General features: G+C 49.4%; 6 protein-coding genes across 6 annotated transcripts; 1 reads left to right on the forward strand and 5 right to left on the reverse strand.

Moving 5' to 3' along the window:
- Positions 1–252: 252 nt before the first annotated feature.
- On the reverse strand, positions 253–3,515 carry K441DRAFT_649322 (glycoside hydrolase family 55 protein). Its single transcript, XM_067646938.1, has 6 exons — positions 3,051–3,515; positions 2,699–2,988; positions 2,224–2,645; positions 1,804–2,169; positions 1,277–1,750; positions 253–1,212 (listed from the first exon to the last, which is right to left on the reverse strand). The coding sequence occupies exons 1-6, from the start codon at positions 3,194–3,196 to the stop codon at positions 457–459; spliced, it is 2,454 nt and encodes an 817-aa protein (XP_067496435.1). The 5' UTR covers positions 3,197–3,515; the 3' UTR covers positions 253–456.
- Positions 3,516–5,549: 2,034 nt separating this feature from the next.
- K441DRAFT_671546 (uncharacterized protein) lies at positions 5,550–6,273 on the reverse strand. Its single transcript, XM_067650434.1, has one exon. It carries the CDS (start codon positions 6,250–6,252, stop codon positions 5,734–5,736), a length of 519 nt encoding a protein of 172 aa, XP_067496436.1. The 5' UTR covers positions 6,253–6,273; the 3' UTR covers positions 5,550–5,733.
- Positions 6,274–6,777: 504 nt separating this feature from the next.
- On the reverse strand, positions 6,778–7,241 carry K441DRAFT_20893 (uncharacterized protein). The gene has a single exon (XM_067640531.1). It carries the CDS (start codon positions 7,153–7,155, stop codon positions 6,892–6,894), a length of 264 nt encoding a protein of 87 aa, XP_067496437.1. The 5' UTR covers positions 7,156–7,241; the 3' UTR covers positions 6,778–6,891.
- Positions 7,242–12,622: 5,381 nt separating this feature from the next.
- K441DRAFT_691405 (uncharacterized protein) lies at positions 12,623–16,269 on the forward strand (the record flags this gene model as incomplete). The annotated part of the gene is made up of 2 exons (XM_067652479.1): positions 12,623–12,777; positions 13,065–16,269. The coding sequence occupies 2 exons, from the start codon at positions 12,623–12,625 to the stop codon at positions 16,267–16,269; spliced, it is 3,360 nt and encodes a 1,119-aa protein (XP_067496438.1).
- Positions 16,270–17,480: 1,211 nt separating this feature from the next.
- K441DRAFT_20957 (uncharacterized protein) lies at positions 17,481–19,694 on the reverse strand. The gene is made up of 3 exons (XM_067640533.1): positions 18,145–19,694; positions 17,798–18,040; positions 17,481–17,730 (listed from the first exon to the last, which is right to left on the reverse strand). The coding sequence occupies exons 1-3, from the start codon at positions 19,524–19,526 to the stop codon at positions 17,616–17,618; spliced, it is 1,740 nt and encodes a 579-aa protein (XP_067496439.1). The 5' UTR covers positions 19,527–19,694; the 3' UTR covers positions 17,481–17,615.
- Positions 19,695–20,732: 1,038 nt separating this feature from the next.
- Positions 20,733–23,790, reverse strand: K441DRAFT_623817 (mitochondrial carrier). Its single transcript, XM_067646058.1, has 4 exons — positions 23,276–23,790; positions 22,015–23,217; positions 21,781–21,943; positions 20,733–21,726 (listed from the first exon to the last, which is right to left on the reverse strand). Exons 1-4 carry the CDS (start codon positions 23,453–23,455, stop codon positions 21,167–21,169), a joined length of 2,106 nt encoding a protein of 701 aa, XP_067496440.1. The 5' UTR covers positions 23,456–23,790; the 3' UTR covers positions 20,733–21,166.
- Positions 23,791–24,043: the final 253 nt, after the last annotated feature.

The raw sequence follows: 24,043 nt of genomic DNA on the forward strand, positions 1-24,043 counted from the left end.
TAAAGTGCTTACTACTTTATATAAAGCTATTTTAAGTTAATAAAGATTGCGTAGTCTTTTGTAAGGTATTTATTAATATTTATAGTTAATAGTGCTAAGTAACTTTTGCACTAATTATAGTATATAAGCCTTCGGTTTTTTTTAATTATATACTAGCTTAGTTTTATATAGTAGGTAAGTAAATTTATAAACTAAAGACTAAAGCTAAGCCTATTATATACTAAAGCTCTTAATTAAACTAGGAGTATTTTTAAAAAAAAGAGATAAATCCGCTTCTAAAGCTAATATTTTAGTAAAAAAAGTAGTAAATTTAATAAAAGAAAATGTTATGGGGAATGCCAAGGAATATTATAATACTTTAATGCAATACGAGATATCGTATTGATAGCGGATCATCGATCGTATCGAGATAAGATTAGATTTTTGCCTACCCTGCCTCTTCCCCAATCTTCACACCTACGCATCATAAGCGTATGCTGCAACAACGCCTCCCCATCCACCTGCATTCGCGCTCTCCGTCGCAATGTCCGTGTCCGTGCTTACGACCAAATTCGTCACGCTCTTGACATTCGTCCCATAGAGATAGATATTACCCTGCGATGTAAGCACTCGGATAGCATTCTGCTGACAATCGCCATTGCAGCTCCCTCCATTGTTGAAGAACGTCCAAACGCATCCACCGTAGAGGAAGAGGTTAGAGGAGCCGCGAATGCGCTCAAAGAACGCCATGCGACACGTAGCATCCGATGTTCCGCAGTTCGAGAAGGTCGGGTCGGACGTGATGAGGTTGCTAGCCCAAGGGATCGGAGCGAGATCGTTCCCAGGGCCTTGCCAATACGGTGTTTCGCTCTGCTGCAGAGCGCTGAATACATTTGACGCATACTCGAAATTATACTGGTACAGCGTGTGGTGCTCCATGGCTGTACCGACAAGCCAAGTTCCTTTCGTCGCCTCAACCAGCATGCCACGGCCTGTAGAGATCGTCTGGCCGTGGCTACCGTCCAGGTCGTGGTCTGCGGTCCACCCCCACATATTTTCAATGTATGCGGAGGACGTGTTGGTGAGGTGGAGGAGGCCCCATGCCGCTTTGCAAATGTCGGGAGACCCGGCGCAGTTAGTTTGGACTTTGGAACCAGCCGCACCGCCGATACGAAAGTGGGAGTTCCAGAGACCTACGTCGCCGGGCGTGCTGCCCGCGATGTTAACTTCGACCTATGACTAGCAGTTAGCAAAGAGAACTGTAGAATTGACAGCTTGAAGCAGCTGGGAGATTTACTAGTTTGCACCCTTGAAGGGCATCAGCGACTGTGAACAGCATGTCGCTAATCTGAGCTACTCCTACATCACCAAGGTTCCCAACTTGGACCATAGTTGTAGGCGCATTTGGGTTATGGAAGTTCGAGCCAACAGCACTAATAGCAGATCCGTACGCATCGCCAATAATGCGAGAGCCTGCCGGAACAATTATAGTATTGGTGACAATATATGTTCCTGCTGGGAAGTAGATGATCTTGCAGTCTGCATAATGACTTAAGATGGCGTTGATGTTTTTAGTATCATCCGTAGCTCCATCGCCATAGACTGGATACGCTGAAACGCTCTTGATGTTGATAAATTGAGATACCGAATAGCCCTGGTAGGTCGGGGGTCGCATGGTGAAGTAGTTTCCATTTGATATCAGAACTGAAGATCGTGGAGTAGTTGTAGAATGGCCCTTCTCGTGCCGTGCATTGGCATTTCCCGGAGCATACTAGAGCGTTGGGTTATTAAGTAGAGTATTTGGCAACTATTAATCTTACTTACGTAGTTGCCGTGTATCCACGTACCAGTTACACTTCCGCTTTTCACAACACTACTGCCCAGGGTCACAGTGTTTCCACCGTTCACCACATTCTCAAGAATAATAGAATTTCCTGCATTCCCAGAATCGTAGGAGGTGATTAGGCTCCCAAGGGTAGATGCAGTGGAGTCTATAAGAGTGAGCGATCCAGAGATGCCGGTGGCATTAATTCCGGTCTCCACATTTTTAAATGTGCAGCCCACGAAGACGAGATTCGTTCCGCCAGCTACTACTCCAGTGGTAGCTGAAATAATTGTAATATTCTTGAAAACCCATTGCTGGCCACTGAGACTCATACCAACAACGCCGCCGTAGAAAGTTAGATCGTTCTAATTGTGAATGAATTAGCATTTGAAGACACATTTTGAAGGCGCATAACTTACTAGAATAACGTTACTATTGTATCCATACGTCGTACTCAACCCTGTGTGACCGGTAGAGTTGTCTGGCATGTTGAAAACCACGTTTGTAAGCTGAGTGGCCTGACTAACGGTCCAGTCCATAAGGGTGATTGTTGTGGACCCGCTAACGCTAGTGGAGTCAATTATAATGTTTTTAAACGCTATATAGAAATTTATGGTTCCATCGTGATTCGGATCCTTTCCGTAGACAATGTGATCATTTGGAAAATTGGAGCTGGCTTTTAGAATTGGGGGATTAAGTGGGTCACCAATGATCACAGTGCCAACATAGAGCTGAATGCTGTCCTCCATCAAATAAGTACCGCTTGGTATGTACACAACAGCGGGTTGGCCAGTGGTACCCATGGAGGTGGAGCTTCGGCTTGGACCATTTGTTGCTCCAGCTACGGGCAGATCAGCGCAAATCTCCTATAAGCCATTTCGTGTAAATGCATACCAGCGATTGCGCTTTGGATAGCACTAGACGCATCTTTAATGCCCGTATTGTCCGCACCATAGTCGGTGACAACATTTCGAAAGACTTTATAATTGGCTTTGTATGAAGAGTTCATGAAGGATGATTGGCCATTATGCGTTATCGCTTCATACCAGAATTGAGAAGAGCCAGAGGGAGAGAGGCTTGAGCAAGTAGGTTTAGTTGCAAACACGTTTACGCGAGGGGAAGAAGGCTCGACAAGATGTAGCCAAGGTTCTGTAGACGTATTTTGAATCGTATAGGGAATACCACTAGATGTCCTCAAATGTAAGTTCACTGCGAGTAAAAATAGATATATCCTAGATATCCTTACACGGGGTGGGGCGAATAGTCTAAGGGAGGGAAGTATATAACATGAGTCGACTGGTTAGTAGCTCGTTCAATCAAAGATCTAGTCGGAGCGGCTCTGGCAAGAAATGAGGAGAGCATTGACACAAGAATTAACGTAGTTTTCATCATGTTGAAAATATTTTGGTAAGAGCAACCAAGGAGTGACAAGAAAAAAAGATCCTATGATAAAGAAAGGATGAGATGGAAATGACGCTCTCGGGAGTTGTAAAGCGTGGGATAGAGTATTATTATATTCTTGAGTATCGTCTCTCTTAAAAAGCCTCTCACTCACTATTGTTTCCAGCATGGTAGATGCATGCTTCCCGGATAGTCTTTCCGATAAAGCCTATTAGCGGTGGAAAGATATTTACGGGTACAAGCCATGGCGGTCATGGCTAAGCTAAAGTTTTCACCGAGGGACATGTTGTGTCGCGAAGGCCAAAAAGTTTAGGGAGCGGCAACGCCCTGTGGAGAAATGGTAAGTAAACTCCCTCCACATGAGGCCGTTGCCCGTGAAGTAGTAACGCCAGTCGGCACTAGTGATGAGGTAAGCAAAATGGCGAGAGCGAGACGCAACCAAATGATACTTTACGCCCAGCACGTGGCTTTCATCCGGCAATTTCGCCGTTTTTCAAGGTACCAATGACCTAGCTACGATATTGAAGATTAGCTGAGGGTCAGCTGAAGGCCAGAAAAGGGTCTGTAATGGAGCACCTGAGTTAAAATAGTAATTACCGCAATAATAAGATAGCCTCCAAGGTTTGCTTAGCTACTTCAAAATTTAACATGGCCAGGATATTCAAACCCTACCAGAAGTGGCTCACCCTTCGCGCTGAATTGCAAATTCACAGATATATTGCTGCTCTTCAAATTGAATGGATATTCTCGATCTATCCTGGTGGTTCTTCACTCGGTTCCTCCCGGCCTGGTTCGTCAAGGGTCAGGGGTTAAGCCCCCTAGTCTGTATGTCGACCAGATCCAGTATCCGAGATCGAACCCCAGGTCTCCTTACCCGTCTCCTTACCTGAACACCCTCAAACGCACTAAGCCGGCCTGGAATCGGAGTTTCTCTCGTAGGAGCCGTTAATCAGAAGTAGTAATGGATAATATTCTATTTTGAGCTCGTATCCCTTCGAAATTGCTCTATTGCGTTTTCTCTGTCCCTCACGCGTAGGGAGCCGAAATACACAAAAAAAGGTCGAACACCCTGCTCCACCCATCAGGTTAACCTGCGTAGAAATCTCGTCGCCGTCTCACTCCCACGGCTCTAATTTGGACTTTGTCTCCGAGCTCGAAGATTCTCGCTCTGGCATTCCTATTCCCTTCCCTTTCCAACATCTTCTCTATAGCTGCATCTGTGCTCATGGTACTCTTCCGAAGTAGAGGTACGGTCTCCGCATTGACCATTTGCGCGATGTTCAGCCATGAGTTTCTCAATATGTTTTCGTCGCAAACAGCGCTGTTACTGTTGTAATAAGTACAAAGTGCACGGATATAACAGCAATGAGTGCCGTAAGTCCTTTCGCAGAGCACGGATATAGCACCGTAGTGAAGTAGACTTGCTCCGCCACGAATTGCGCGAATTGATCATAGTATGCCATGCTCGAAAGCACTGTGATGATGGAGGACAGCGCATGTGCGACGGAGCCTTTGGTAGCCATTGAAGCGTGGAAAATTCCGGAGATAGATGGGTCAGCTTCGATGACCTGACCGTGCGAGCTGGAGGCGAGCGGGAGCATGGACCGTACAATTGGATCATTAAATATTTATATTTATTCTTGATTAATGTCTGATGCGGTCCCCATCTGGGTCCATGCAGACGAATACCGTTAAGTTAGGTACAAAAAAACCTCCAAGGGAGACGTGAGTGGTAATACAGCATGTACCCCTCTAGGTAGCACCTGTACTACATCAACGGGAGGAAAAAGCACCGTAGGTCACCGCTCGGAGACAGTCTCCTGAACCAAGACTTGATCTCCAAATTGCCTATATTGCCCTGTCTGCCATTCGTACCATACTTTCATTTAAATTTGTAAATGCCGTAAATTTAAGTTATCCTGCCCTTGCTCCCATTTAAATGCCCTGTGTGTATACGCCTGCAGTCCTCCTGCTTGCAGCATAATTTCCACCCCAAAGGAACAGTGGGACGAATTTAAACTAAAATAGAACTAGGTGTGTTATCCTAGGGCCCCAACCTAGATCCCCTATTCCCTATCTCCTGCATCTAATAAGTGCGCTTAGCTTAGTACTAGTAGTAGGGGTGCACTAAGCCCCTATACCTAAGTACTTACGCTGCCAACAGTACCAGAATATAGCTAGGTAGATTAAGGTATAGAGGAAGACAGAATACCGCGCGATAAGTCTAGGCTGTTTAGGTAGGATAGGGAATAAGAGGCTTATTATAGACTTCCTAGGGCGTATACGGTTCGTTTAGTTGCCGTGCCGCGTATATAGGTGCCGTATTGTGTAATTATATACCGTACGGGAGGAAGGGGGGACACCGGAGGTAGATGCCGTGTTTCGAATAATTAATTAGAATATATATAAAGACGTAGTAGCTATGTTGAGTTCTCGTTAGGGCTCACCCTCCCAGTGAAAATTTTTCACGATACCACCATGTCGCCGCGCCCGCGCTGCGCCACCGTACACACGTCTCTGCGTTTGCTCTAGCAGTCTATTAGCACGACCCTGACGGAACGCCGATAGCTGTCTGCCAGGTTCCCGGGCTCCACGGCGTGGAGGTGCAGAGGCCGATTTTCATGGAGCCCTGGATCATTAAATAGTAGAGTGGTCCAATTTGGCTGTGGATAACTCCAGTCAATTTCAGCTTGACTTCGAAGACCGGCGATATCGGATTGCGCTCGTATGAATGGCTGAAGTTGGAAAGGAAACACGTCATCGTCTGAGGATACCCATGATCGGGATTTAGCCATGGATATGACCCCTCTTTCCTCCAAGGTTGACTTATTTGGATTGTGGCCGAGCTGATCGAGTATCTCTGTGAAAGAGTACATTGATGAATTGAGATCAAATCGAACAACAGGCTCTGTACGGTTGCTAGTGCTGGAGAAATCGACGCTTAAACGAGTAGTATCCCAAGCAGCGTAACAAAATGAAAAGGTGTAATTGTGCCATCCTTGCATGGTTCCAACCTCAAGCCATTCATCGTGCGCTACGTAATCCATTTTGCTGAAGGCTGACGATCCATTTGTAATAGTCTCATACCCAGGTCCGTCGGATACGCTGATTATCAAGAACTCCACTCCCCATGGAGGTGCTATGTCATCTGTGGATCTAGCCTGGAGTTGTGAGATTGACGTATTCGCAAATCGGCCCAATAATGCGCCTCCTTCTGTCCTCCGTTCATCGCTAACGATTGTTCGAATAGAGCTCTCAATCTGACAAAGAGCGAAGCTTTGTCCAACAGGCTGGAACTGGCAGAAGAAGGGAATAGGACGCTTTGGTATCCAGAGCATAGGAGCATCTATCGTTGATGAGAGAGCCCCAGTTACGTTGCCGACAGAAGCGCCGCCGTACGCCCATGAGATATCATTGAAAATAGGTCTTTGGCATGAAACACGCGCATCCAGCATCATTGCCTTTCCGGAATGGTTCCGCAGAGTTTCGCGAGATTGTTGGTCGGTGAGAGGAAGGAATCCTCGCAAGAGAACGCCAGTATCATCGACGCCACTCTGATTAGTCGGTGATTCTGTATATTCCGCAAAGGCAGGAAAATACCTAGGTGTTCTCAGCCAGGTTGTGGTCCGACTTATCGTGGGATAAGATGCATGCAGGTAGAAACTCTAGCCTTCTGGACTAGGCCACTAGAGGGAAGACGTATCATAGCCGAAATCATAGAAAGGCTTGCTCTGTACGGTGATTCCGGCTAATGAACCGAGTCGTACATCGGACAAGAGCACAGTGGAACTGAGCTGAAGCAAAGATGACGTGCAAAAAATTAATAAGGCTAGTGTAGGATAGCCATAGCGGTGAGTGGAGTCCGTGAGAGAGATGCCCTTGATCATCGGAAGTAGCAAATCCCAAGCCGAAGCCATGCCAATGCGCATAACGGGAAACAGCTGGTGCATCAATGAGTCTGATCCTATTGGATTCGAGAGAAAGCGCAGCGAGCATGGCAACACAGATAGCTCCCTAGAATCCCACTGAACTTCAGATAACGAGCGTTGAGATCGGTACTGCTCTAGTTGCGTATCTAAACACAATGATATTTCGCCAGTTCCTATTGTCTCGTTGTGCAAACTATAGAAAACATAGAAAAGCAATGGTTATGATGATGATCATGGAATTGGCGGCAAGGATAAGAAGAGCTTGCATACCAATTCGATGCCTGCCCGTGATGGCCTCGAATCCTGGTTTATCCAGGTCTCGTTCGGATTGACCGTCTCCAGGAAGTCCCAGTTCGTGCGTAGAGACCGATATATGCTGTAGTAACGAACAACCCTTGCTCGCTCCGGCCAGCGTAACTGGACTGGATGATCTTTGACCTCCATTTCGAATAGTTATATCATGATAAGATGATTCCGAAGAGATTTTTTTATTATAATGCGGAATAAATGAATTAAAGGTATAATTACCATCTTGGTCATTCTGCCCAAAAGACGGAAGGAAAGCGCCTTCAATTGCATCCGGCTCACAATCACTAACGTCGTGAGGAGCTAGCGAAGCCACGGAGGGGCTATGCAGAGAAGCCATTAACGATAAAAATTTCACTAACGTAGTCGACTAAGCTATCCCATAACGTCAAGACGCTTTGGTCATTGCAGTCAAAGTACGAAATCATGAATGGAGAAAATAACTTTGACAATAACGAACTGATGTGCTTAATATTTGCCCGACGTTTACTATTTAGCCGAAGCTGAAAGACGCTAAACCCAACAATCTATTTTCGGTCTTGTTACACTGGAAGTTCTGATTGGTTAGACGCGCAGCTCTCGTTCCAGCCTCGGATTACTGTTACCCTATGGTAGCATTATGAACGAAAAGATGCTTAAAATCTATCCTTGCGTTCCTGCCGTAAGTAGTAAGTCTTGGGATGTGATTGGCTTGTCTAGATATATAGAGTTCTTCACTAGGTTGCAATGCAGTGCAATCGACCTTCCTCTCCTTCCTATTCTGCTCTTTATAATATAGAGTTCCTTGTAATCCCCTATATTAACCAATGCTTCTCACAACCTAGAAGATTAGGATACCAATAAGATCAGGTGGACTGAAGAGCTGTTTAGAATCCTCGTCCATGCCCGTATAAACCTGAGGGTTTCTTATGCCCCAGCGCACCATCAAAGATATTGAATATGTTCAGCGCACACCAAGATGTCCATAGCAGGACAGCTATTATGATGAGAAAACCAACCCTGGGCGGCAGCGTTTGAGATTCTCGTTGGGACTCGTCGAAAGGTGATGTACCGTAATTTTGGTGTTCATGATATAGTAGAGGGTTATTTGTTGCGACTTCTATAGTTGATTCATAGTAAGGAGGCGGTTCCGAGAATCCGCTGTCCTGGTGATGGGGCTGGTGATGGCGATGATGGTGCTGTTGTACGACTTTCTGTTAGCTGGTGACTGCGTAAGATGGTGTGGCACAAGTATACCGCAGAATCTTCCATGCTTCCGTCTACATGTGGAACACTTAAGTAATTGCTCTTTCAAAAGTAGATATGTCGGCCCGAGGGTTCCTGAAAGATTTGACGCTGTACCAACAGATGTAGTCGAAGGTGAGGTTCAGGAACATTGGTGGTTCGCCAGCAACGGGGCAAAGCGTTTTTCCCCACCATCGCGAATGCGCCTTGTTGGAATTGAAACACCATCCTTCCTGGTTGGTCCAGCTTTGCCTTAAGGGTTGCGCGTTCATGTAAGTCGACTGAAGAATCGCCAAGGATGAGAACGTTAGCCGCCACCACAAGAAGTTTAGCAAGTGGGTCGAAAGCCCCTGTGCAAAATTCTCCGCAGATTGACAACACGCCACACTACCACGGCTTGGTCAATGCCCGGAACTGCGCAAAGCAACAAACCTTCGCTTACGAAAGGAAAATGATGCTCAACATCTTAACCAGCATCGCGGGCCTGCTACGATATCCAACTTTACCGTTCAATAACCATATTCCGCGTTGGCGGGGCAGTTTGGACCTGCCCATGCATTACAACGGAAGAGCTGCAAATTAGTACTCGTAAAGACAAGGTTCTTGTTCGAGTGCAAAAATAAATGACTACAAGAATAAACGTGGCATCAAGTACCATCCATGAATCTGCTAATTCAAGAAGTGTTGAGCAATTAATACACATCCCTGGTAATTCATATCACTCAGCACAGTAAGTTAGGCGGCATGACCTTGCGATAGGCATTTTGTCGATCTGAATCAGGTTGTACTACCACCCTATTTCGGATGTATTGTGTACCCCCTATTCCCCCCTATTGCCTACACCTACACTATGTATATATAGCCTCTTTTTCTTCATAGATCAATCTTTACACGAGTTCTTCTTTTCTTACAATCGGTGCACGGACTACCGATCGACACATTTCCCTTCTGATGTTCTATAGACAGTCTTTCGTATATAAAGAGACATATTATACAACTCGGATATTTCACAGAACTTAAACACATATTGCATTACTTACACCTAGCATACTACTGCACATATCATACTCCTTAGACAACGTACCTTCGTTAGGCAGCTGAAAGGGGATATAGACATGTTTGGCATTATTCTAATGTACATGTTATTTGTCCTTCAATGACTATCTGGATTTTCAAAGCTGGAAGTATTAATGTAGTCGTTCGGTTAGTAAGTCCATTGTGTCGTCCTCCAAACCGAGACTCCCCACGTCCTACCGTCTCGCGAACTTTATACTCTTTGCGTTATCTATAAAACGATGCAGAGGGTACATAAAGCCGTAATAAAGCTAGTGGGTTATTATTAGATTTAGAAGTGTTTATCTACGATATAGTATATATCTGCTTTGTGGAAATACTTTTATACCTGGTAAAGTGCTTTGGGTACTTAAAAGTAAATTCTATCTCCTTTGCATTTCTTCTAAAGCACTTTAGGTGGTTATCCGAGGTCCACAGTGTGGCAAGGGGTGTGTGAGTAACTTCTTGTATGTATGTTTCTGTTAATAGTTTTAAGTCATTTCCCGTTTGACGGTACATTGCTCCTAAAGAAGAGGGGTGCGAGGGGTAATTTTTGTAACAGTTTTTGAAGCAACTAATACTGTAGATAACCCTCTAAGGACCTTTAGAAGACCATTACCACGCCCCGATACATAAACTTGATCTAAACGCGCAGCCCGCAGACTGTTTAACAGGCTAATTTATCGCAATGATGTAGCGCCTTTACTTCCTAAATATTAGGACGATGACAACGTTGATTAGTACCTCCAACTTGATTGGCGCACGCACACTCTACGGTCTTCTTTTGAAGACTACAACACGACACATATTTAGACATATTGTCGACCGTAAAATGAGGTCATAAAAGAAGGATTCGTATGTAGATTGATCTACGAAGAAAAGAGATTATATATACATGAAATAGGTGGCGAAGGCTGACGTCGATAATGACGACTGTTACGTCATTGCCAACTCGATCGACATATATATCAACTATTAATTTCACTATTATAGGTTTTTTTTTGAGGGCCTAGAGAAACGGTATTCGCTAAAGTAGTGCTTCTGGGGGTTAAAAAAACGCCGAATTATTTCCTCAAGTAGTCCTGAAACATATCTTTCCTAACTAACATCTAGTTATACGTCATTTTCAACCGTAAAAAATACTCCAAACCAACAGACATCGTTAAGAAGCCTTTGTACAGTTCTGCAGCACCGCAACACACTTAGAGGGCTACCTTCAAATCACCCAAAATGCTACATATTCCTTGGACAAACGATGATAACATCGATCCCATCAGCCCAATCTCGATATCGTTGTAGACCTAGACCCGAGAAACTCCAATATCATGTTAGTACACCCAGTTCCTGCGTCTAGGTTTATGGAGACCACGACTGAGGACTTGATTCGGATCCGCCAGCATCTTCTAGCTAGCCCGGGTTTGCAGTCGGTTGTCCGTCAAGGCGGGACCTTCCACGTAGGCCCGGAGATCATGGTACGCGAATGACTCGAAGTGCGCTGGAGCGGGTTCTCCATGCACGAGGAGTAGGGATATAGGAAACTTGAACGTGGAAGGCTGGAGCCTACCAATGAGTATTATGTTGGTAGATCATAAGTTTGGGCGCCTGTTAGGTGGCTTCTGTACTACCGGAAACTGGACGCCATACTTTAGTAGGGCTTGATAAATAATAGAAAGTCTGAGTAGATGTTAGGATTAGTGGATACCCACCATATCTTTGGCATGTTCGAACAACAACGCTAGCAAGCATATTAAATTTCCTTGCTTTTGCCGGGCGCTCACTTTGCAGGATGGGTCGAGATGTTCCCCTAAGATCGTACAGCAAGGCTCATAAGAAGGGCGGCACTGCGCCCTTTAGGACAGCCATTTATAAGTTGGGAGCGCCCTTGGGCGTGATGTTATGACTCTGCACTTATTTTACTCCTCTTCTTTCATATGTCAATATCGGATTTGATGGTAATGTTGGAAGCTTCTAGCTAAGTGGTTGCCTTTATTCATCATGGCGTAAGACGCTTGAAGTAAGCGCAAGCACTTGTTGAGCACGTGGAATGTATACGTGACTTCTGTCAGTGAGGAGTAAGACGCCGGTTGCAGGTGACAAAGAAAGGACAGCTCTCCGGGGTGAGGCTAGGGATAGGGAGCGGGCGCTGTGTAATGGCGAGTGACAATTCTTAGCCCAGGACACGAGACCAAGTTGAGAATCATTGAAATCGAGGTTTAGTTAGAACGTGGATACTGGTATTCCATCAGTTTCTCCCATTATTCGTTAACGACAGCTGTCGTGTACAAAGTTGCTCCCAATCCCTTTTGACGCGCCCCACCCCACCAATCGTCTCCGCCGGCACCCGCAGCTGGAGATAGGAACGCTGCAGCTTGGCTGCATGCTTCCCCTCCTGCCCCCCCAACGAAGGCCTTGATAGATACATTACCCTTACTGTATACAAATCCCAACACTTCTTCCAAGCTTCATATTTGCACAGAGAGCTGTGCGCTGATAACGTCGTGCTCTATTATTCTTCCCAACCCCGCCTCGACACAACCATTGCCGTTGAATAGCAGGACTATCCGCCGCGACAAGCTCCCCACCACCCACCCCGCCCTTTTCTCCGCGAAGCCGTCACAGCTGTATAGGCCAGCATCACAGCTCGAAGGGCTTATTTGCACCAGGCGCCGACATTTGCCTGTCAAACGTGTCTTCTCTGATCTGGCACGAGCCACCACGTACACGAGGCCCTGTCATCGGCTTTGTGACGCATCACTCCTTGTCTTAAACCTTAGCTCCTCAGGTACCGCCTCCCTCACCGACCGGTATCCCTCCCGCCTCGATCCCGTAAACCCGATATCCACTCCTTACTCTTTCAAACCAAGTATAAACGACAGACAGACCTGAACCTCAGTAATCTATTTGAATGAGCCCTTCGCCTGATAACGCGGCTGATCATACGAGTCTGCATCCGAACTTTGGCCACCTCCATCAGTATCAGCGTAGTCGCCCAAAGGCCCTGGATCATTTACAATCACGAGGTCGCAATATTTCAAGATATGAGTTGGGAAGAAGAGATAGGTACGGGGAGAGAGTTACAAGGATATATCCGCGAGAGTTGTAAGTGCTTATCGAATGCGTTGTTACTTTGGAAAAAAGACCGATGTACATGGGCTTGGATTCCGTGCATCTTTAAAGCGGGATAATGCCCGATGTATGATCATGGAAACGAGAGCAGTATGGAGGTGCAAGGGCCATACTCCTCGCTGCGAAAATGGTCTTCGGTGATGGATGGTACTCCACGCGGCCTTGCATCTCTATTACAAGCTCCTTTTTACTTGTTGATACGACTAACTTCTGATTTCTAGAACAAAATCACCGCCAACTGCTGTCAGATACCCTTCAGCTTCTCCTCCTGGACCACATCCATATAATGCTACTACTTCGCCACTATTGTCGGCTCTCGGCACTACCACTTCAGCAGCAGCACATTATACTAGTGAATGGACCAAATCCTTACCTTTCTTTGCAAACCAACCACCTCCAAGCAACGGAATTAGCATCAGCGGGTCACCTCCAAACTACCTTCAGCCTGGAGGCCGTGAAGGAGGCTACGGTCAAGGTGCCATGTCTCATTCACCTCCAGCGCCCGGGATGAGACCTTTGAGCCACCCGAATCACTATCCTAGTTTCGGAGGTCGTCTGCAACGATCTCCTCAACAATCCCCTGGTAGAGATCGACGAGCTTCAATGTTCTCTCAGTATGGGCCTCGACAAGCTTTTGCAACCAACCCGCCTCTTCCGCATCAGCCCCAGGCTCATTTCTACGGTCTGCCGGACTTCGATATGGGGTTGAATCCAACTGAAAATGAAGGTACAACGCCGGGTGAGAATAGCTATTTCTGTGGGTTCGATACAATCTGCATGGCTGGAGATGAGTCGTCAAGATCCGTCGAAAACGTGCTTCTGGTTGGCTACCAAGGTGGCCTGGAGGTTTTCAAGGTTGAGGAGGGGCGCATGGACATTGTGGCACGGTTAGAGGGACTCAGGGGAAGTGTAATAGGTGCTAAGATACTCCCCTGGACGTCGAGAAGAGACTTGCTAGCTTCGTCCCGACCTCTTATTGCTCTTACCATCCACGGACCTGTGATGGATGAAGTAAAGGACGCTCAGAATGTCAGCGGCTCATCTTCGGAAGTGGTCACCGAAGAGAACGATGGGTCATCACCAAGCAGACCAGCCTCTAGCAAGGGTAACGACGCGGCAAGCAGGATATCAAACTACCAAACCACAGTCGAAGTGTACTCTTTGAAAGAAAGGAGACACATTGCCACTCTGTACAAGAGCCCTGTAGTGCCGATTACAAGCCCTATCGAGAGTCCTATGTTTCAACCACCTCCACCGATCGGCGATCTTGTAGTTGAGGCGAACGGCAAGTTTGTTGTTGTGGCTTCTGGTGCAAGTGGAGAAATTTTCATCTTTGCTCCGTACACAAGAATTCATCCGGCCCATCCAGAGAACTTTAGGTGCATTGGAAAGGTCTGGACATTTGTGCAATTTCGGGACAAAGGATCAACCTCAAGTGCCTCAAGCTCGGCTGAGGCTAATAGCCATGNAGACAATATCGCGGAACAATATGGGGTCCCTGTGTTTTCTCTAAGTAATCGTTGGCTTGCAGTGCTACCCCCTGCTTCGACAACTCTGTTCCCTCTCAATGGGACAGTGTTGACCTCACCGTCTCATGAGAAACCACCAGGCATTTCCCACCATACTGTTCCGCCACAGCCATCCCCAACATGTGCTGTCGATGCTCCGGAGACCGATGGACTACTTAATCGACTCACGAGAGAAGGAACTCAAGTTGCCATCAAAGGTGCACGGTGGGCTACGGAGAAGGGAATACAGGCTTTTAAGAGTTATATGGGCAAATCTGCACCAACGAATGGAAATATAAACGGGGTCAACTATAGCGGAGACCCACTTATGCAGCAACAGCTATATTTCCCACCCACGCATGGTCACAACCAGACCGGCCCTCAGACTAGGACGGACTCAACAGTCATTTCGATCTACGATCTCCAGAGGCTGTTCGACGTCGAGGAAACGAAGAATAAGAGCGCTCTACATCCGGTTGCTACCATACCGGCGGCCCTAGGATCCAGCTTCTTGTCTTTCTCGCCAAGCGGTCTGATGCTCATGACAGTGAGTAAGAAGGGCGACTTTCAAGATGTGTGGGACCTGAAGCGGATGAATCATCGGAAAGCCCGCAAATCCATGAGAGAGGTTTCTTCGGGTCCCCATGTCCGCCAAGTTGCCCGATTTGCCCGCATGACGGTGGCAAATGTTGTAGATGTTGCCTGGTCCACTCCACGAATAAACAGACTAGCAGTGATCACCGATAAAGGCACAGTCCACATGTTCCTCATGCCAGCATCCGCATTCCAATGGCCACCTTCTCGCCGGATTAGGAAGACTAGCCTGACCACCAGAGCCAAGCAAGACGAAGCACCCAACCATACTCCCAATGGCGGTCGCGCAGGTAGCGCAGTCAATTCTGCAATGCAAGCTCTAAATGGCACTGCCAAGCCTTTCCTGAATGCGGTCCGCTCCCGTAGTGCTAGCAATGGAGGATCACGATTCCCATCCTTCAGCAGCTTAGGCATGACGCCTGCTGCGGGCGCCAAGAGTAGTAAAGCTGTAGCAACAGGCTTGGGCAAGTCTATCGGCGTTGCAACAAACAACATTCGGCATGCCGGCGACAATAAGCTCGCTCTTCCTCCGTCCCACACAGGTGTCAAGCCCAACAGCGTGCGATGGCTAACAGGCAAAGGCCGCGGCTCCGTCGCGCTCGTCTCGGGTGGCGTGCTGCAGATCTACAAAGTCCAAATGCGGCCGGCGACCGGGAAAGGCAAGAGCGCAAACTCGACGTCCATCTCGAAGCGCAAAGTGGTCGAATTCGGCCTCGCGCCCGTCCGCGCCACGCTCTTCGCGCCCGCCGTCGCCGCCGTGCTCTTCCCGCAGCCCGGCGAGCCTCCGCACGACCTCTACGGCGAGTGGCTACCGCGCTCGCTGCCAGCCCGTCGCGGTAGGGCCGGTGTCGGCGGGAAGCGCAACGCGGCGCCCGTGCCCCTGAGCTTCTCGGAGATCGAGACTAATCCGCCCTACCAGCCTTTCTACACGGACCGCCGCGTTGCGCGCTTCACTTTCAACCCCTCCGTCGGCGGTAGCGAGCATCACGAGCACCACAATGAGTGGGATCAACCCCCGCAGTTGCCAGCGCAGATCCTGCACCATGTCAACGACAGCAGCGCATGGGTGTTCGGCGATGATATTGAGGCGACGCGCATCTCGACCCCTGCGCAACAGGTCTTTGACGCGGACGCGGACGACGATCTCGAGGGCGGAGTGGCGGCTGCGGTGGAGAACAAGCTCGTGCTGCGGGATGGCGAGGAGGAGGTCGAGCAAGTTGTTGTGACGACGCGGCGACGCAGAGTCCGGAGGGGCGAGGAGGGCGAGGAAGGGTTCTTCGAGGACGACTGCGAGGTATTAGATTTTGCCGAAGATCGGGTCTGAGGTTCTCATTTAAAGAAAAGACGTAGAAAGGAAACCAGGTGGATTGGAGTACGCATGATTTTGGGTTTGGTTAAGTGATTTCAGTTTGCATGTCTGCGCGCCAGTTAGCGCCCCCCCCCTTTCCCCCCTTGATATTTTTCAACAATACTCAACTCGGGAGGTTTGCACTTTGCCTGCTTTGCTTTCTCTCTCTCCGCATTCACTGGGCGGTTTTTGCGCGGCTCGGATCCGGGAGGGTTGCGCCTCGTCACTTTTTCTTCACATTACATCATATCACATAGTGTCGGGACCCATATTTTTTGCTTTTGCCGCGGCTAGACGGGTCGGGACGGGCGGGATCAGGACCGTGGCGTTTTTATGCTTTCTCGATTTCTTTTGCTGGGTTTACTGAGTTTCGCGTGCTGGGGTGTTCGTTGCGGACAAGGGGCGGGAAAGGGGGGCTAGATAACAAGTAGCTAGAGCGAGCTAACAGCGGACGGCGAGGGGGTGGGGGCGTGCCCGAAGTTTGAATAAAATATTGTGGATGGGGTGAAATGCATTGTCTCTCTTTCGACGCGCCGTGATGTGCATCGTGACTCGCGTTTCTCTGCACAGCATCGTGTAGGCTGGGGGTTGTGATAAGCGGAGAGGTACCAGTAAAGGGCATACCGCGCAAACTGCGCGCAATTGGATTTCTCACGCCCGGCGCCGACGCTTCCTTGCAGCGCGCGCTATCTGCTATTTGCAAAAGGAGACATCCTCGGCCTCCGTACCTACGAAAACCACAGCGACTGAACAAAACAGAGGTATTGACAGCGTAAAAACGACCGCGCCTTCCCCTGACCCACCACCCACCCACCATAACTGGGACTCCCGCAACCCTCGAGGCCGCCCCGCACGCCTGGTATATATTGAAGCGACAGACAGACACACCTAACATGATGCACAAAAATATGAGTAAAAATGATAAGGAAAAAAGAAATGAGGTAAATAACGGCGGGGGGAAACGGAGAATGTAGAGGCCGAAAATGAAAGAAATAGATACGAATGGCGAGCCCTGCCTGATTTTTCCGGTCGTCGAATAGAGCCATCGCCATGGCTCATCCCCGGTCCCAAAAACCGCGTAAGCAAAAGCAGACAAGGCAGGGGGAAAATGCCATAGATAACGCCGTTCCAACACCGGGGATAAAGTGGTAGATAGATAGCAGGAAATTGTGCCTGCCGCGGCGTTCCCCGCCGCGGCGTACAGATGGAAGAACGGGATGGAAAGAACGCCAGTGGAAAAGCCTCCCTCGTACATCGTTATGTCGGAGGCGGGAGCATCAACAGGAAACGCATTGGATACGTGTGAACGCGAAGGCCGAATATCAGCTACCTGCTCTTCTCCTCCGCCCTCGACTGCCGCCTTCAGGCCGTTGTGCGAGAACTTCGCGGAGCAGTGGGTCATCCTTGTCTTTATCAACATGGTGCACACGAACGTGCCTGAAACCAAAAACGCCAACTGTTAGCACAACGACCTATCTTATCGATGAGAAGTAGGGAAGTATACCTTTGCAGATTGTCCGGCCTCGGATACTTGTGCTCGCGGTCCGGGCAGAATGGACAGACGTATCCAGGCGACTGGTGTACCAAGCCATGCCGAATCATCTCGTTCTTACGCTTAAAGCCCTTCCCACCCTCTGCGCGCGAGCAGCCCGATACGGGACAGTAGTGTGGACGGCTCTGGGAATGGACATTTGCGTGCGAACTAGAATTGTTGAGGAGAAGGGTTAGTGACGGGTTTTGCGAACTGCTGGACGAGAATTAAAGACATTCTTGACCAATATTGCAAGCTCGCTAGGATCGGATGGGAGATGAAGTTTGGGTTGGAGGAGGTTTGACAAAAATGGCTCTTACTTAAGAAGGTATTGGGTCTGGAATGGCGTTGCTGAACATCCAGGATGTTCACACTTGAATCCACCAACGCCGTGCGGAGGGACATGCTGAATGTGCGGACCCGTTGGTGGTGGTAATTTCCGATTTACCGCACCGTCTATGCTCATGCAATGGCCCTCGATGGGAGCGACCTGCGATGCAGGGCTGAAACTATCAGAGCTTGGATAGCTGTCTCCTGTTGAGGCAGACGGTAGACCTGACGGATATGACGCATTTTCTGACGCTTGTGACGGCCTTCGATTATTAAGGAATTGAAAGGTACCCTGACGAAAGGGGTCCTGCGAAATGTCGCTGTGTGTACTTATTGGTGATGTTGCGCTCAGAGGAGGGAACGCGCCCGGCGGTGATCTCTGTGTACTCGTTGGAAAATGCCTACTGACCAGGGTTGGTGATTGGCCTGTCGAGGAAAATGACTGTCGATTGGGGTGATATCCATTGGCCCTTGCTTCGTTTTGCTCATTGCTAGCGGCCTCAGCTAGTTCGCTGAGCTGGCGGAAACCCGGGAGCTTTTGTCCCTGATTCGGCGATCCGTTCGGCCCGTCCCATGAGGGCGAGCTGGGGTTCTGTAACGCTGGCAGTGTTTGGCGGGGAGAACCTTTCGACGGCGGTATTGTCAATTCGCGCAGGTTCGGTGATGTTGCTAACGAATCCTTGTGGGGGTAGCCATTCACAAGTGGTGCGGCGCGATCGCCAGTCAGCTTCGGTGACGTGGCTTCCAGTTTGGAAGAGTTGCCACCCGACTGATTCGAGCCTACTCTATTCGTATTGGATAGCACGCCATTTGTTAGTGCTCCTGCAGAAGGGTTCTTCGAGGCCGCATTATCTTGATCGCCCTTGATGTGTGGCCTACTATCGTTTTGGGACTTCTCTCCAGGCTCCCTGGGCACAGGCTGGGGTATCCTCGTATCTGCTGGGACGGAGGCATTTTCGGTACTTTGAAGCGCTTCTTGAGCTATGCCAACCAGGTCCAGGCTAGCCAAGTTAGGACCGGTCTGAAGCGTAGAATCCGATGCTGGCTCGCTCTCCCTCTCCTCCATCTCCTCGTCGTCCGCCTCGGAACCGGAGTCTGAATTCAATGCTCTTTCGCCGACGAGTCTTGCAATATCAGGTCGGTTTGGGTCCATAAAATTGATCAGGACGGTGTCGCCTTGACTAGGTCGGGTCTTACGCCGATTAGGTTTCTTTCGTTTCTTCAAGGAGTGGGGACTGACGTTCTCAGGGCTCGGTATTGTAATTTGCTGTGGAATGAATGGTGGAGGCGACGGGGAGGGAGTTGCCTTTACACGGACAGCTTTAAGGCCAGGGGAATGAGGATAAGCGTCGTCCGACTCGTAATTGGACATCCGCCGGCTTGCTGTGAGAGGCGAGGCAAGCCTAGCCTCTGCATATACAGGCAGGTTAGGCCAGAGCCGTTGGCCGTCAGGAAAGAGCCCCGAAGTATTTGCTCAAGTGATTCACGCAGAGTCGAACGGGTGGAGCTTGTATGGGACTCAAGTCGCTAGAAATCTGGGTGGCACAGAGGATGGGGTATTTCTGTCTCTCTGGTGGTATTCTGAAGGGGGTCAGCAGGTTATCTTCACCGATTATTTGCACCGCAAGGCTCTGGGTTAGCCGGAGCTGCGAAGTGAACGTTGGAAACTGCAATACGAAGACCAACAGCTTTCAGAAAAGAATATTTTGGTCAATTTTCAAAGGCTTTCAAAGAGAAGCGCTGAATTGGAGAGAAATTGCTGTCACAGAAAACAAACAGAGAGCTGTCTTGTTCATCGCATATCAGCGCAAGAGCAGAATATGAATATGCGCGGAAGAGACGGGATGATAGCTATTAGCTGCCTTGAAGAGTTCCTCATATAGATAAAGACAATAATAAAGAGAGCACGCGATGACAACAGCAGATAAACCTCGCGGTTGGGAGATGGAGAAGTGAAAATAAAGCGCAAAGGCGGCTCTGTCGAGTGCATGCTAGGCATGAGATTTGACGTACCGAAGGTGCGACGAACTACTTTTCAGCCTCAAGGCGGTGGGAAGCTTAAATGTCGATCTCAAGCGGGCTCTTAGGGCTCTGGCAAGAAGTCGCACGATCAGACTCATGGGCAACTGAATCGAGAAGTGCTAGGTGCGCCGAAGACTGGACTGCTGAGGCCGGGGAAGGCCAGCTCGCCAGGCTGGGAGCTGGTTGTAGTGGGGGGAGAGTGGGCTGTCAGAAGGCGCGGCGCAGGACGCACGAGTCGCCCTATCGCGAGGCTGTGCACACGGGTCGCAACGCAGCAACGCAGCAACGCAGCGCAGGCCGTGCACGGTAGAGAGGGGAGACGTGGGCGACGTGGTCTTGGAGAACGGCTCCGGCGAAGGGGGGACGACGAAGCACGTCTCCTCGCAGACGCAGTCCTTCGTGGAGCGTCCGTTGGGCGGGTCGAGGCGCAGCTGCAGGGCCGCAGTCAGATGGAGATGTCCTGGCAGTCTCAGACGATCAGTGGTTGGATACATAGGCGGACTTGAGCCGCCATTCGGCAGAGCACGCTCCAAGGGCTCACTCTCACCGCACCAACATCAGCCTCACAGCCCCGCTTTATTGGAGACACGAGGGTGCGACGCCTGGACGTCCTTTCCCCGCCGGCCAGCGGCCATCCTAAACTGAACCGCATCCAATTCGCATGCCACACATGCCGCACACGCCGCTGTCTATCTTACACCGCGTCTCTAGTTCTAAAGTTATTGCGACAGTGCTTCTATTTGCACGCCAGCCCCATGGAAACGTTTCCTTCGCTCCCTCGCTCCTTTGTTCCCTACTCCCGTCCACCTCATGCGGCTGAAGGACCAAGACCCCACGAACTGACGTGAACGCCGAAAAAAAATGACTGGCTGATAAAGCTTAACGCGCCTTTTGTCATTTTCCATACGAGGAATGCACCCAATCCCCACCCAATCCCATTTTACCCTCCCCAAGCTGCTTTTCCTCTTCCAATTGCTGTGCTGCAGCTTCTCACGCCAAACCCTTCCCGCCGAATCCCGGGATGCCGCTCCATGTCTTGCCCTGCGGCAATTTCGGTCGCCCAAAATTCTCGTCTAAATCGAGGATGATCTTTAACGCATTCCTGCTGCGAAGGTACGGCAGCGGGGCCTTAGCCTCTGCCAATCCGACGCCCGGTTCGATATGCCCGCTCGGGCCCTCCTGGTCAGCATGCCCTGGCATTGGGAGTGTCCTCTGCAGCACCTCGTAGCCCGCAAGCGTAAAGCCGAATTGAGGAGATGATCGCATAATACGTGCCGGCCCGCCCTTGAAAAACGCCTTGAAGCCTTCCTGCTGCCAAATCGTTTTCGCGGCGTGACGCAGGCTCAGGTACTGCGCTTCGCCCTTTCGAGCCTCTACCTGTAATCTCGTCTTGATGACATCAAATGGCGTTGTCAGATACGCCGCAGGCATACCCGCGACAGCACCTGCAGTAAGCATTTGGAGTACCCCTAGCGACTTAGTGGGGCTCTCTCCAAAATAATCACGCTTCAAATGGTTGTAAGTTGGGAAATAAATTGCAGAGAAAGGGACTATGTTAATAGTAAGCTCCAATTACGATATATGCTACGGGGTGTTTAACTTACCATCTCGTAGTAAACATGCGCTAGCACCCTTGTATAGACCGACCAGACCAAGATTTTTGACAATCCATATCGCCGATCGTTTCGGCGCACCTTCCACCGACTTTGATACCTCGCCTTGAACCTGTAATCTAATCTTAACAATCTCGAGAGGGTTTGTAAAAATCTGTGATAATCATGGTCAGCCTGTGGCCCCGGCTATTACCTCGGGGATCGGTAAACTGGAGGCGTATTTACCACTTGACATCCACCGGCAGTACCGCCTGCTACCAGCTCCCATGGCCACCATATCTGACCTGTTTTCTTGTCTGTGAATTTCCCTCGAACCAAGTCGTTCACCGTCAGTTTGATGGCCTTTTCTGGCGCGACACCGACAAGTTGCGGCAGCACTCCCGAATATAGCCCTCGTATTCCCTCGTTTTTAATAACTTTTCGAGCGCAATCCAAAGAATTTTTGTATAGCCTCTCTCCTACTCGGTGACCTCTCTGATTTTGCATCCTCGTCTTTACCAAGTCAATCGGATACACCATGAAGGCACCGAAAGCACCCGCCAAACTCCCTAGCGCGAAATGATGGACAGATTCTAAGACATGATGGAGAATCGACTTCGTCCTTGTAAGGGCCTTTTGTCCTACGTCCGACACAGCTCCAACCGCCCCCGAACTCACTGCGTATGCGTTATGCCATGAAGCATCGAGGACCTTCGCGAAATCGGTAAGACCTAATTTCCCCGAGGGTTCGTCCAGTCCAGCGAAATGAAAGAGAATGTCAGCCTCCATTGGAGTAAAAAGAGAGAACCGAATTATCCGCGCCGCCTCATTAAGAAAATCTGTTCGGGTGATTTTGCCGTCGCTGCTCTTATTAGTCGCGTTCCGGATGATCAACTCAACCAGATCCATCTCCCGTATCATGTTCTGGAAAGCTCGAACGTTCGCATACGATATCTTGCTTCCAGCGGAGATATTGCAGAGGGTGTGTAAATTATTGAGTAGGTGATCCGACAGCTTATGCGCCGCCGTTTCCAGTATTATGCGCTGGAACTCCTCGGGCTCGATGTATCCATCATTGTTCTTGTCGAAATACAAGAAAGCCTGCCGTACCTTCTCGCCCTGTAGTCCTCGAAGCATCTGCGAAAATTGTGGGTAGGTCATGGTGTGCCGCTTTTCCTTTGACCCAATGTACAAGGACGCCCACTCGGAGCTCCAATCAAACGGTATACTGTCCTCTCCCTTGTGCGCATTGTATATCTTCTGGAAGTCATCAAACTTCACCAACCCAGTTCCATTGACGTCGAAGAGACGAAAGGCGATTTCGTATTCCGCGTCAGGTTTTGCCAGGAGGTTCTCAAATTTGCTCCAGTCATGTAGGGTCACTTTTCCCGTCCGCCGACGGTCTGCCACGTGGAAGAGGATCCCATACTGGCTCCGTTTGATTTTGTGCTAGAGACGGAGTTTCGTCAGTAATTGCTTCACACAGCGGGTCATCAGAGCAAATTACATAGTCTTCGCTCTCCGGAGCCACCGCGTCAATGAACTCGTTCTCGCCTAGATAATATTCGCCCGTCTGCTCATCCTTCACCGCATGCTTCATGAAGATAGCTATGGTCTGCTGTGACAACTGCGGCTCCTGAGTTGTGCCCAGGAGCGCCTCACCAACCTGTTCCTTAACTGTGGCCATGACGTCGGAGCTCTACTGCCAGGTGACGAGCTCACTCACAATGGCAATGATTATTGCTCCGCTCAAGTACGTGTAGCGAGTGCCAGCGAAAGGTATTATGCGGTCTGAAGGAGACGGGTGGGTCTGGGCGACATGCGCGAGCTGCAACGAAGCTACCAACAAGCACGGACAAAAATTGAATTATGGGGGTTAAGTCACGAAGCTAGAGCGCTAATCGATAGCGTCGAGGGCAAAGAAAACCCGGAGAAGGGGAAAATGAGGGAGAAGAAGCAAGGCGGACACGAACGGGAGGTCAGTACAAAGTCAGCGTCCTCTCAATAGACGCTCCAGCTGACGGGTGAAATTTTTAACAACCCACGCGCAAAAACCGTTTTCGTAGTTTGTTTTCTGCAACCCCCAATCGTTACTCCTACACCGCCAAGATGGGATCGGTCGCTTCTGGGTTTAGTTCCTGCAGCGATTTGCCCATTTCGTGCCCAGGGACGTGGGAATAAATTACGGCACGCCTTCGACGCCGCTCGACGCCGCGGGACTGGGGGCGCATTTAAATTGCTCTTCTGCTGGCAATCTGCTGAGGCTCTGTGCGGA

This window comes from Cenococcum geophilum (genome assembly GCF_001692895.1).
Source record: "Cenococcum geophilum 1.58 unplaced genomic scaffold K441scaffold_102, whole genome shotgun sequence".
NCBI classification, from domain to species: Eukaryota; Fungi; Ascomycota; class Dothideomycetes; order Gloniales; family Gloniaceae; genus Cenococcum; species Cenococcum geophilum.

What these genes read in the sequence shown, in the direction of transcription:
- K441DRAFT_649322 (XM_067646938.1), bottom strand. Translation starts at nt 3,196, where the DNA reads ATGATGAAAACTACGTTAATTCTTGTGTCAATGCTCTCCTCATTTCTT. An exon ending in ACAATAGTAACGTTATTCTA is followed by an intron (nt 2,170 to 2,223) that starts GTAAGTTATGCG and finishes ATTCACAATTAG; the next exon opens with AACGATCTAACTTTCTACGG. An exon ending in CGTGGATACACGGCAACTAC is followed by an intron (nt 1,751 to 1,803) that starts GTAAGTAAGATT and finishes CCAACGCTCTAG; the next exon opens with TATGCTCCGGGAAATGCCAA.
- K441DRAFT_671546 (XM_067650434.1), bottom strand. Translation starts at nt 6,252, where the DNA reads ATGGATTACGTAGCGCACGATGAATGGCTTGAGGTTGGAACCATGCAA.
- K441DRAFT_20893 (XM_067640531.1), bottom strand. Translation starts at nt 7,155, where the DNA reads ATGCACCAGCTGTTTCCCGTTATGCGCATTGGCATGGCTTCGGCTTGG.
- K441DRAFT_20957 (XM_067640533.1), bottom strand. Translation starts at nt 19,526, where the DNA reads ATGTCCAATTACGAGTCGGACGACGCTTATCCTCATTCCCCTGGCCTT. An exon ending in CAGACCCAATACCTTCTTAA is followed by an intron (nt 18,041 to 18,144) that starts GTAAGAGCCATT and finishes ATTCTCGTCCAG; the next exon opens with CAGTTCGCAAAACCCGTCAC. An exon ending in AGGCCGGACAATCTGCAAAG is followed by an intron (nt 17,731 to 17,797) that starts GTATACTTCCCT and finishes TTTTGGTTTCAG; the next exon opens with GCACGTTCGTGTGCACCATG.
- K441DRAFT_623817 (XM_067646058.1), bottom strand. Translation starts at nt 23,455, where the DNA reads ATGGCCACAGTTAAGGAACAGGTTGGTGAGGCGCTCCTGGGCACAACT. An exon ending in CTCCGGAGAGCGAAGACTAT is followed by an intron (nt 23,218 to 23,275) that starts GTAATTTGCTCT and finishes CTCCGTCTCTAG; the next exon opens with CACAAAATCAAACGGAGCCA. An exon ending in CGCATGTTTACTACGAGATG is followed by an intron (nt 21,727 to 21,780) that starts GTAAGTTAAACA and finishes CTATTAACATAG; the next exon opens with TCCCTTTCTCTGCAATTTAT.